This window comes from Ranitomeya imitator, chromosome 5 (genome assembly GCF_032444005.1).
Source record: "Ranitomeya imitator isolate aRanImi1 chromosome 5, aRanImi1.pri, whole genome shotgun sequence".
NCBI lineage: Eukaryota > Metazoa > Chordata > Amphibia > Anura > Dendrobatidae > Ranitomeya > Ranitomeya imitator.
In genome coordinates this window covers 62,421,350-62,433,759 of record NC_091286.1, presented here as the reverse complement: position 1 = coordinate 62,433,759, position 12,410 = coordinate 62,421,350, and the positions used below count along the sequence as shown (strand labels likewise).

The 12,410-nt window shown below is 42.1% G+C and overlaps 2 protein-coding genes across 2 annotated transcripts in view; one reads left to right on the top strand and one right to left on the bottom strand.

Moving 5' to 3' along the window:
- DNAAF10 (dynein axonemal assembly factor 10) overlaps positions 1–591 on the top strand; it is a 30,382-nt gene extending 29,791 nt beyond the window's left edge. Inside the window, exon 8 of the mRNA XM_069768731.1 lies at positions 279–591. Within this exon, the coding sequence (XP_069624832.1) occupies positions 279–486 (208 nt within the window). The 3' untranslated portion in view covers positions 487–591. The remainder of the gene's footprint in view (positions 1–278) is intronic.
- A 6,987-nt stretch (positions 592–7,578) lies between these two features.
- Positions 7,579–12,410, bottom strand: part of LOC138681320 (uncharacterized) — a 115,990-nt gene continuing 111,158 nt past the window's right edge. Inside the window, exons 20-21 of the mRNA XM_069768730.1 lie at positions 10,546–10,768; positions 7,579–7,985 (exon numbers count right to left, since the gene is read on the bottom strand). Coding sequence (XP_069624831.1) covers positions 7,846–7,985; positions 10,546–10,768 — 363 coding nt within the window. The 3' untranslated portion in view covers positions 7,579–7,845. The remainder of the gene's footprint in view (positions 7,986–10,545; positions 10,769–12,410) is intronic.

Sequence of the window (12,410 nt, the reverse complement as noted above, 5' to 3'; positions counted from 1 at the left end):
AGGCACCAAAACGTGTAAACAAAATATTGCAAATTCATTTGTAATAACCGCCATGATAATGATCAGACGTCACACTTCACTGTCATCACTAAGTACATTTACGGCCCTTTGACTATGGTCACTGGACCTCTGCAACCAAAGGATCATTTCTAGCCATTTACCCTCATTTTCTGCAAGGGGGCCAAAACCTGTAATAGTTATTCATTGACCTCAATGTACGATACGCCATATTGTTTTTAGTCCTTTACTGACATACGATGACTTCTTTTTCTTCATAGTGAATATCCCGCCCAGCGATCCCGGAAGGACCCTGACGGTGTGGACATGGGAGTGGCGGGAACGGTCAGCCTCCTTCAGAACGTCACTCTGTCCACGCAGCCCATCTCCAGCATCGACTGGAGCCCCGATAAGAAAGGCCTGTGTGTTTCCACATCTTTTGACCAGACTGTCCGAGTTCTGATTGTCACCAAGCTCAACAAACTTTAATTTCAAGACAATGAGAATCTTATTTTTTTTCTACACCTTTTATATGCTTCAGAGAAGCCTTCATGTCTGTGATTCCTACAAAAATTATATATATTTTTAACTGTCTCTCTTCCTTGTGGCGTCTCACTCGGCCCCTCTTTTTAATGATTATGCAAGATGGAAAGGGGGGAAAAAGGGAAGTCGTCTCACACCGTTGTATTCAGACGCTTCTTTGGAGAGGAATCGCCGCACGGAGCCGTCCTGGTCGTTATCAAAGGAAGCCAAGCAGAGGAAGAAGTCGTCCCCAACGTTGATCTTTTTATAAACATCCTTGAGCATAAACTGACACATTTTGACTAAAACGTCTTATTTATGGTCTATGAATAAGACGTTTTATTGGAAACGCGTCGGTTATTGCTCAAGATTATCGGTGATATTCCTGTCTATCTGTTTTTATAAAAAGACTTACAATAAAGGTGAATGTTTATCCTTAACCATTCTGGAGACAATTTGTCCTGGGCTTGGCTTCTTTTTAATGACGACCATTTTTTAGCATGACACTTTTTTAAAATACTTGCATTCTCCTCTGTGTTATGATGTTATTCTTTATTTCCTCCTGGAAATGTACAAATTGACAACCGGATGTTATTATGTCCCGTGTCAATAGGGCTTGTCCCTGTAAAGATTGGTCAGGAATGCTAGAGAGACGCTCCACAATTGGTATTTCATGGGGTATACAAATATTTTCTAAGACAGACCAGTTAGTATTGCTTACTGGTTTTCTATGTAACCAGTGTTCCTTGCGGAGTAATGCAGCCGGTGTTGGGGCTTATTCACACAACCATATAGCAAAGGTATTTAGGGTTCGACGGCCATGAACTTGTAGGAATGTGTTTTGCTTTTCAAGTTAGGAGACCTAGGCGCAGCTGGGCACTGTGGCTGTAAAATACAGCCGCTGCTTGTGTGAGTAAGATCTTAAAGGAACTTTCCAAGAAGAGCATTGCGTTACATACCCTAGAGGGTTTCCATGAGCCGGGGCCGATAGAATGGGACGTCCGAATCCATTTGCAGGGCCTGTGATGACGTTGCAGTCACATGACCGTGACGTCATGGCAGGTCCTTCTCCCATACCATCTTTGCCACCGGAACCTGCAACGGAAGATGGTGGCCGGCGCGAGCGACTATTGAGGGTGAGTATAGCAGGTTTTTTTTAAATTATTTTTAACATTACATTTTTTACTATTGATGCCGCATAGGCAGCGTCAATAGTAAAAAGTTGGGGACACACAGGGTTAATAACAGCGGTAACGGAGTGCGTTACCCGCGGCATAACGCGGTCCGTTACCGCCGGCATTAACCCTGTGTGACCGGAGGGGAGTATGCGGGCGACAGGCACTGACTGAGGGGAGTAAGGAGCGGCCATTTTGTTCCGGACTGTGTCCGTCGCTGATTGGTCGCGGCAGCCATGACAGGCAGCTGGCGAGACCAATCAGCGAATGAATAACCGTGCCAGAAGGACAGACAGACGGAAGTGACCCGTAGACAATTATATAGTAGATATATAATGTGAGTGAATGTTTTGAGGAATATTTCCTTTGAAAACGATGTGTAAATGACAGAGAATTGTTCTATGTAAAAGCCCATGTTAAAGGGACACTGTCACCTGGATTTGGAGGGAACAATCTTCAGCCATGGAGGCGGGGTTTTTGGGTTTTTGATTCACCCTTTCCTTACCCGCTGGCTACATGCTGGCTGCAATATTGGATTGAAGTTCATTCTCTGTCCTCCATAGTATACGCCTGCGTAAGGCAAGATTGCACAGCGCAGGCGTGTACTATGGAGGACAGAGAATGAACTTCAATCCAATATTGCAGCCAGCATGCAGCCAGCGGGTAAGGAAAGGGTGAATCAAAAACCCAAAAACCCCGCCTCCATGGCTAAAGATTGTTCCCTCCAAATTCAGGTGACAGTGTCCCTTTAAAATCTCACTGCATTCGGATGTAAATCAGATGCTAGGTGTGAAAAATCGGATTGTACTCGCATTACACTCGTGCGACTCTCTGCAGGGAGACTCAGATCGATTTTATTTCATAAGTTTAGTGTGACTTCGGCCTTAAACAGAGTACATTCGCTCATCACTAGTCAGCGTGCTATCCGGTTAAGAATCTGATGACACACGTCCGATTTATACGCTTGTTTGCTTGAGTTCTTATTCTGATCTGTACAGATGAAAGAGGTCTCCAAGATCTGAAATAATGTAAAGACACTTTTTAAAATCAAAATAACATTCTTTTATTCAGCTATACAGATTAACCCCGTAACCATAAAACAGCAGCTGCATCAAAGTAGTGCACATACATCTGCATGCGTGCTGTATACACACAACGGTATATACACTCGTATATTTTTTTTAATTTATTTTTGTTGTGGGGGGCTATATCAGATGCTATCTGCAAAGTTTTCTTTTTGCGAATTAAGATACATTACAAAAGAAATGGTTATATCCATAATTTTTTTTTTTTTTTTTTTTAACCCCTTTACCCCCAAGGGTGGTTTGCACGTTAATGACCGGGCCAATTTTTACAATTCTGACCACTGTCCCTTTATGAGGTTATAACTCTGGAACGCTTCAATGGATCCTGGTGATTCTGACATTGTTTTCTCGTGACATATTGTACTTCATGACAATGGTAAAAATTATTTGATAGTACCTGCGTTTATGTGTGAAAAAAACGGAAATTTGGCGAAAATTATGAAAATTTCGCAATTTTCCAACTTTGAATTTTTATGCAATTAAATCACAGAGATATGTCACACAAAATACTTAATAAGTAACATTTCCCACATGTCTACTTTACATCAGCACAATTTTGGAACCAAAATTTTTTTTTGTTAGGGAGTTATAAGGGTTAAAAGTTGACCAGCAATTTCTCATTTCTACAACACCATTTTATTTTAGGGACCACATCTCATTTGAAGTCATTTTGAGGGGTCTATATGATAGAAAATACCCAAGTGTGACACCATTCTAAAAACTACACCCCTCAAGGTGCTCAAAACCATATTCAAGAAGTTTATTAACCCTTCTGGTGCTTCACAGGAATTTTTTGAATGTTTAAATAAAAATGAACATTTAACTTTTTTTCACAAAAAATTTAATTCAGCTCCAATTTGTTTTATTTTACCAAGGGTAACAGGAGAAAATGGACCCCAAACATTGTTGTACAATTTGTCCTGAGTATGCCAATACCCCACATGTGGGGGTAAACCACTGTTTGGGCGCATGGCAGAGCTCGGAAGCGAAGGAGTGCCATTTGACTTTTCAATGCAAAATTGACTGGAATTGAGATGGGACGCCATGTTTCGTTTGGAGAGCCCCTGATGTGGCTAAACATTGAAACCCCCCACAAGTGACACCATTTTGGAAAGTAGACCCCCTAAGGAACTTATCTAGAGGTGTGGTGAGCACTTTGACCCAACAAGTGCTTCACAGAAGTTTATAATGTAGAACCGTAAAAATAAAAAATCATATTTTTTCACAAAAATTATCTTTTCGCCCCCAATTTTTTATTTTCCCAAGGGTAAGAGAAGAAATTGGACCCCAAAAGTTGTTGTACAATTTGTCCTGAGTACGCTGATAGCCCATATGTGGGGGTAAACCACTGTTTGGGCGGATGGGAGAGCTCGGAAGGGATGGAGCGCCGTTTGACTTTTCAATGCAAAATTGACAGGAATTGAGATGGGACGTCATGTTGCGTTTGAAGAGCCACTGATGTGCCTAAACATTGAAACCCCCCACAAGTGACACCATTTTGGAAAGTAGACCCCCTAAGGAACTTATCTAGAGGTGTGGTGAGCACTTTGACCCACCAAGTGCTTCACAGAAGTTTATAATGTAGAACCGTAAAAATAAAAAATCATATTTTTTCACAAAAATTATCTTTTTGCCCCCAATTTTTTATTTTCCCAAGGGTAAGAGAAGAAATTGGACCCCAAAAGTTGTTGTACAATTTGTCCTGAGTACGCTGATACCCCATATGTGGGGGTAAACCACTGTTTGGGTGGATGGGAGAGCTCGGAAGGGAAGGAGCGCCGTTTGACTTTTCAAAGCAAAATTGACAGGAATTGAGATGGGACGCCATGTTGCGTTTGAAGAGCCACTGATGTGCCTAAACATTGAAACCCCCCACAAGTGACACCATTTTGGAAAGTAGACCCCTTAAGGAACTTATCTAGATGTGTGCTGAGCGCTTTGACCCACCAAGGGCTTCACAGAAGTTTATAATGCAGAGCCGTAAAAATAAAACAAAAATTTTTTCCCACAAAAATTATTTTTTAGCCCCCAGTTTTGTATTTTCCCGAGGGTAACAGGAGAAATTCAACCCCACAATTTGTTGTCCAATTTGTCCTGAGTGCGCTGATACCCCATATGTGGGGGGGAACCACTGTTTGGGCGCATGGGAGGGCTCGGAAGGGAAGGAGCTCCATTTGGAATGAGGACTTAGATGGAATGGTCTGCAGGTGTCACATTGCATTTGCAGAGCCCCTAATGTACCTAAACAGTAGAAACCTCCCACAAGTGACACCATTTTGGAAACTAGACCCCCTAAGGAACTCATCTAGATGTGTTGTGATAGCTTTGAACCCCCAAGTGTTTCACTACAGTTTGTAACGCAGAGCCGTGAAAATTAAAAAAAAAAATCTTTCCCCCCAAAATTATTTTTTAGCCCCCAGTTTTGTATTTTCCCGAGGGTAAGAGGAGAAATTCGACCCCAAAAGTTGGTGTCCAATTTGTCCTGAGTACGCTGATACCCCGTATGTTGGGGGAAACCAACGTTTGAGCGCATGGCAGAGCTCGGAAGGGAAGGAGCGCCATTTGGAATGCAGACTTAGATGGAATGGTCTGCAGACGTCACATTGCGTTTGCAGAACCCCTAATGTACCTAAACAGTAGAAACCCCCCACAAGTGACCCCATATTGGAAACTAGACCCCCCAGGGAACTAATCTAGATGTGTTGTGAGAACTTTGAACCCCCAAGTGTTTCACTACAGTTGATAACGCAGAGCCGTGAAAATAAAAAATCTTTTTTTTTCCCACAAAAAATATGTTTTAGCCCCGAGTTTTGTATTTTCCCAAGGGTAGCAGGAGAAATTGGACCCCAAAAGTTGTTGTCCTATTTGTCCTGAGTACGCTGATACCCCATATGTTGGGGTAAACCCCTGTTTGGGCACACGGGAGAGCTCGGAAGGGAAGAAGCACTGTTTTACTTTTTCAACGCAGAATTGGCTGGAATTGAGATCGGACGCCATGTCGCATTTGGAGAGCCCCTGATGTGCCTAAACAGTGGAAACCCCCCAATTATAACTGAAACCCTAATCCAAACACATCCCTAACCCTAATCCCAACAGTAACCCTAACCACACCTCTAACCCTGACACACCCCTAACCCTAATCCCAACCCTATTCCCAACCGTAAATGTAATCTAAACCCTAACTGTAACTTTAGCCCCAACCCAAACTGTAGCCCTAGCCCTAACCCTAGCCCTAACCCTAGCCCTAACCCTAGCCCTAACCCTAACCCTAGCCCTAACCCTAACCCTAACCCTAACCCTAGCCCTAACTCTAACCCTAGCCCTAATGGGAAAATGGAAATAAATACATTTTTTTAATTTTTCCCTAACTAAGGGGGTGATGAAGGGGGGTTTGATTTACTTTTATAGCGGGTTTTTTAGCGGATTTTTATGATTGGCAGCCGTCACACACTGAAAGACGCTTTTTATTGCAAAAAATATTTTTTGCGTTACCACATTTTGAGAGCTATAATTTTTCTATATTTTGGTCCACAGAGTCATGTGAGGTCTTGTTTTTTGCGGGACGAGTTGATGTTTTTATTGGTAACATTTTCGGGCACGTGACATTTTTTGATCGCTTTTTATTCCGATTTTTGTGAGGCAGAATGACCAAAAACCAGCTATTCATGAATTTCTTTTGGGGGAGGCGTTTATACCGTTCCGCGTTTGGTAAAATTGATGAAGCAGTTTTATTCTTCGGGTCAGTACGATTACAGCGATACCTCATTTATATCATTTTTTTATGTTTTGGCGCTTTTATACGATAAAAACTATTTTATAGAAAAAATAATTATTTTTGCATCGCTTTATTCTCAGGACTATAACTTTTTTATTTTTTTGCTGATGATGCTGTATGGCGGCTCGTTTTTTGCGGGACAAGATGACATTTTCAGCGGTACCATGGTTAGTTATATCTGTCTTTTTGATCGCGTGTTATTCCACTTTTTGTTCGGCGGTATGATAATAAAGCGTTGTTTTTTGCCTCGTTTTTTTTTTTTTTTTCTTACGGTGTTTACTGAAGGGGTTAACTAGTGGGCCAGTTTTATAGGTCGGGCCGTTACGGACGCGGCGATACTAAATATGTGTACTTTTATTGTTTTTTTTTTTTTATTTAGATAAAGAAATGTATTTATGGGAATAATATTTTTATTTTTTTTTGATTATTTTGGAATATTTTTTTTTATTTTTTTTTACACATTTGAAATTGTTTTTTTTTACTTTTTTACTTTGTCCCAGGGGGGGACATCACAGATCAGTGATCTGACAGTTTGCACAGCACTCTGTCAGATCACTGATCTGACATGCAGCGCTGCAGCCTTCACAGTGCCTGCTCTGAGCAGGCTCTGTGAAGCCACCTCCCTCCCTGCAGGACCCGGATCCGCGGCCATCTTGGATCCGGGGCTGGAGGGAGCAGGGAGGGAGGTGAGACCCTCGCAGCAACGCGATCACATCGCGTTGCTGCGGGGGGCTCAGGGAAGCCCGCAGGGAGCCCCCTCCCTGCGCGGTGCTTCCCTGTACCGCCGGCACATCGCGATCATCTTTGATCGCGGTGTGCCGGGGGTTAATGTGCCGGGGGCGGTCCGTGACCGCTCCTGGCACATAGTGCCGGATGTCAGCTGCGATAAACAGCTGACACCCGGCCGCGATCGGCGGCGCTCCCCCCGTGAGCGCTGCCGATCGCATATGACGTACTATTGCGTCCTTGGGAAGTAAAGCCCACCCCACATGGACGCAATAGTACGTCTAATGGCAGAAAGGGGTTAAATATGTCTAGTATGGATTCTTTGCATCTGGAGGTCTTTGCCAAGTCTGGAAATTAGTGCTGGTTCAATGTTAGCACGTTCTAAAAAATCATTTCCAACTAGACGTTTTCACGTCATACACAGAACAGAGAACTTTATTTGGCTTTTGCGTGGAATTCACATTTTAACAGATAATAAAGTCAGATAAAGAACAACACATTTCTGTTCCCAATGATCAAAAGTAATTAATTTTTTTTAAAAATATATATAAAAGTGTTCATTATTTCATATCCAGCATTTAAAACGAAAGAAATCTTGCAGATCCTCGTCATCCTCCAGCTTATTGTGAATGCCGGCGTACACCATCTTGAGAATGTTGGTTTTGAACTTTGCTTCTAGAATGGTTATATACTTCTCCAGAGAACCTGAAATAGGAAAAAAATAACTAAAATGAGCAGGTACGATCTAACTATATAAAGTCCTTTTTGCACATGATTAGACCAAAATTTTAATGAAATAAACATGTTAGCGATGCACATTGTATCACTACCCAGGCACTGGGCCGTTCACATGCTAAAAAGGACATGATCCCTTTAACTTATCTTAAAAAGATACGATTAAGGAAGAATGAACACATTGTCATAAGATGATTGGGATCCTTCACTCAGTATAATATTTTTTTTTTTTTTACAAATCTGAATTGTGGATAACGTTAACATGGAAAAAAATATTTTTCATGTTTTGTTAGTATCAGTACACTGTTTCAGTCGGCAATCTTCATTCCTTCATTTATTTTCAGACCCCTAATATGAAGTTTGCAGCCAGACCCAAGTTTCAGATTTCTTTCTTGACTGTGTCCATCTCACTAACATAAATATCAAAAGACTGACTGTCACTTCCATACAGAGATCAGGTGTGAACAGGTGCTTACTAAGACTGGCCATCTCTATATACAACCAACAAAATAAAGCTGCACTCTGTAGCGCTATAGCATGCACGCATGAAATATCTGAAATTTGAATTACTGCACTCGAAAATATGAAAAATTGAGAATACTTAGCTCATAAATTGGCCAATTCATGTGTATCCGGCAGCTGCGATAAGGCGAGTCTCGTTGCTGGGACCTATCCTGTAGGGACTCCTCTCAAATATTTTTCATGTTTAGTTAGTAAAAGTACACCAAATTTCAGTCTGCAATCTTCATTCCTTCATTTATTTTTAGACACCCGATATGCAGATTATGGCCAAGATTCAGATTTCTCTCTAATCATAGTGTCGATCCCACTAATATAGACTGAATGTGTGGTCTGTGTATAACCAGGGTGCTGCTGAATTCAACAGCTCATATAGCAGCACTACTCCTACCCTGCACTTATTTCCTCTTCATATACTTTCCTCTCTTTCTACAGCTTTTTTTTCCTTCTCTGCCCTCCTAGAGACTCTAGATACTTTCTTCCCACTCCACATTGTGGAGATACTATAGATGTTCCACCCTCTATGATATACAGAAATTGGGTGCTTTTCAAAACCGATACAAATCGGTCAAACCTCCTGACGGCAATCCCTTCTTCCACCTCTCTTACCACTAGGCCGGGTTCCCACGTCTGAGATATACGTTCTGTGTACAGATTTCATTACTCTATCTGATTGGGGTCTATTTATCTGAAATATCTGCTTTATAGGTATATATGGGGTAGATGGTTGGGGCAAGGACACCTGCCAGTCAGACTGTGTATTGCCATCTGAGCACGTGCCATATATCACAGATGTATGAACCTGGCCTAAGGGCTTGTTCAGAAGAGCGTATTATGCAGACGTGAAGAAACATCAGAAGAAGAGAACATGGACCCACTATAACCAGTGTGCCACTGCAAATGGCCAATTTTCCAAATGAACCAATGGTCTGCAGTGGGAAAAAACAATAATCGCAGACCACCGCACAAGTTTCGAACGTGACTGACCCCAGTTTTAGTACGGCCATTGAACCAAGCGTAACGCTGAGAGAAGGGAGGGAGGACGATCAGGGGATCTGATGGATTTGTATCAGTTTAGAAAAGTACAGATGTAGACCAAGGACTTGTACTCGCTCTACGATATCAAAGTCATAAACAATTATTTAACGAAGACTATTTGGAAAAATGCCCAATTTTGCTTTTATGTAGCAAATGAACAATGAAAAAACTATTAGCGTTTATGGCTTTTATATAATAAAAAAGAAAACGTTTAGCTTTATAATAGAGGCGTACATAAAGCATGACCACTATTCTCCAAGTCTTCTACCAGAGCATTCAGAAATAAATCTGTTACACGCATGTTGTGTATCGCTGAATAATTCATTATCTTACCGACCCGCTATTCACAGATGTTGGGTTTTGGGAGTTTGGTTTCATTGGAGACCATAGACCATTTTGGTCAAATGATAACAGCGGATTATGGAGACATCGCAATAATCACCATCTCATGGTCCATTTTTACAAATACGATGCGCGCGGGCTAAGATTACAGCGGTATGTCTAATTCTAATCTTACTTTATGTCACAGGACATATTCAGGCTGCAGGATTCAGGGTATAAAACGATCATGGTGGGCTACGATTGGAGATGCCCTCGTCCAGCGGCCGGGTCAGTCCTCCATGGCAGCCGAACCAGGGCAGTCTTCACTTCTGCGGTTGGCATCCTGGGCACCTCCAGCGTTTACTATGAAGTGCAACATCATGACGATTAAGCACAAGGTGCTGATATTGAGGGGTCTATGATGCCGACCGCAGAAAAGACAACTGGCCGCCATGGAGGATCGGATTGCATCCTGAACCGGGCATCCTGAATCTTTCAGCTTGTCTCTGCTGGGAAGACATAATCAATGTATCTCCTACATATGGTGATCATAAAATATTGGAAGAACAAGAATCATGTTACTTCTGCTCACATTGTGCAAATGTTTTAAACGCACGCATCCTAAATCGTAGACTTTTCATCAGTCACTTACCAATTCCCAGAATTTTCCCATATAAAATCATGTTGACAGGAAGACGAGGGTCATCGTACTTCTCGCTTTTCATAAGCAAGCGGATAATTTCCCCGGGGATGAACGCATCATCGAATGATTGCTCACAGGAAGGTCTTTGAGGGTATTGGCAATAGACGTCTACTGCTCCGAGAGGGTCCGTCTTTACCAGAAGCTCGGCCAGCTCAGTGTACGCATCGGGCACCTACAAAGAAATCATTCATATATAGACAATATTAAAAGCAAATGGTAATGATCACACACACGAAAACCACAGCTGCAAATCTGCATTAAATTTTTTACATTTAAAAGTTTTTAGTGCAGTTTTTGATACATTTCTTTAGAAAAGAAAAGCGTATAAAAACCTAAAAGGAATTCACATGCTGCGTTTAATGGAAAAATGTAAAAAAAAAAAAGAAGAAACAACAAAAACAGCATCAAGGCTCAGTATGCTCCCCAAAAAACCACCTCAACAACATAAAGTGTGAACAAGCCCTTGGCTGAATTTTGCTACAAGTTTAGTAGGTTTTAGTACAATATAGTAGAGCATTAGTATGGTCACTTGCTTTAGGATGGGAAAATGTTCACACGAGAGCCTGATGTCCATATACACGTGGTCCACACTGTGGACTTCAAGAAATTATTGGCCACAATGAAAGTAATTGCCCCATACACATTAGACTAATGTCTGCTGACCCCACCAATATCGACAGGTATGGCTGGCGGTCTGATGTGAATGGGGGGCCGGCTGACTGTCCCCATATAGATCTTAGGGAACAGAAGGATCTGGCCTGAGCGGTTTCGGGCTGGCGATCCTTTTATTGGCTAACAGACAAGCCACCGCCAACGGACTCTCGGAGAACACAGCAAAGATCGCTCGACCGCCATCGATCTGATGTTTATAGGGAGGGGGCCGCCATCGATCTGATGTTTATAGGGAGGGGGCCGCCATCGATCTGATGTTTATAGGGAGGGGGCCGCCATCGATCTGATGTTTATAGGGAGGGGGCTGAACAAGTTGCCATGTAACGTAATTTGAATTCAAATTTGGCCTCATCTACTTATCTTGGGGGCTGTAATGCAGGCGTAGACTAATCATCTAAATGGTGCAGGTTTGAAGTCGCAGTAAATCAGTTTATATTGCGGATTTCACCTTTTCCAATGCAAATTTGTGATATGTGGCTGCACTGTGCTGAAGATTCCTAAAAGGTTTAACAACATATACAGTGGGGCAAAAAAGTATTTAGTCAGTCAGCAATAGTGCAAGTTCCACCACTTAAAAAGATGAGAGGCGTCTGTAATTTACATCATAGGTAGACCTCAACTATGGGAGACAAACTGAGAAAAAAAAATCCAGAAAATTACATTGTCTGTTTTTTTAACATTTTTTTTGCATATTATGGTGGAAAATAAGTATTTGGTCAGAAACAAAATTTCATCTCAACACTTTGTAATATATCCTTTGTTGGCAATGACAGAGGTCAAACGTTTTCTGTAAGTCTTCACAAGATTGCCACACACTGTTGTTGGTATGTTGGCCCATTCCTCCATGCAGATCTCCTCTAGAGCAGTGATGTTTTTGGCTTTTCGCTTGGCAACACGGACTTTCAACTCCCTCCAAAGGTTTTCTATAGGGTTGAGATCTGGAGACTGGCTAGGCCACTCCAGGACCTTGAAATGCTTCTTACGAAGCCACTCCTTCGTTGCCCTGGCGGTGTGCTTTGGATCATTGTCATGTTGAAAGACCCAGCCACGTTTCATCTTCAATGCCCTTGCTGATGGAAGGAGGTTTGCACTCAAAATCTCACGATACATGGCCCCATTCATTCTTTCATGTACCCGGATCA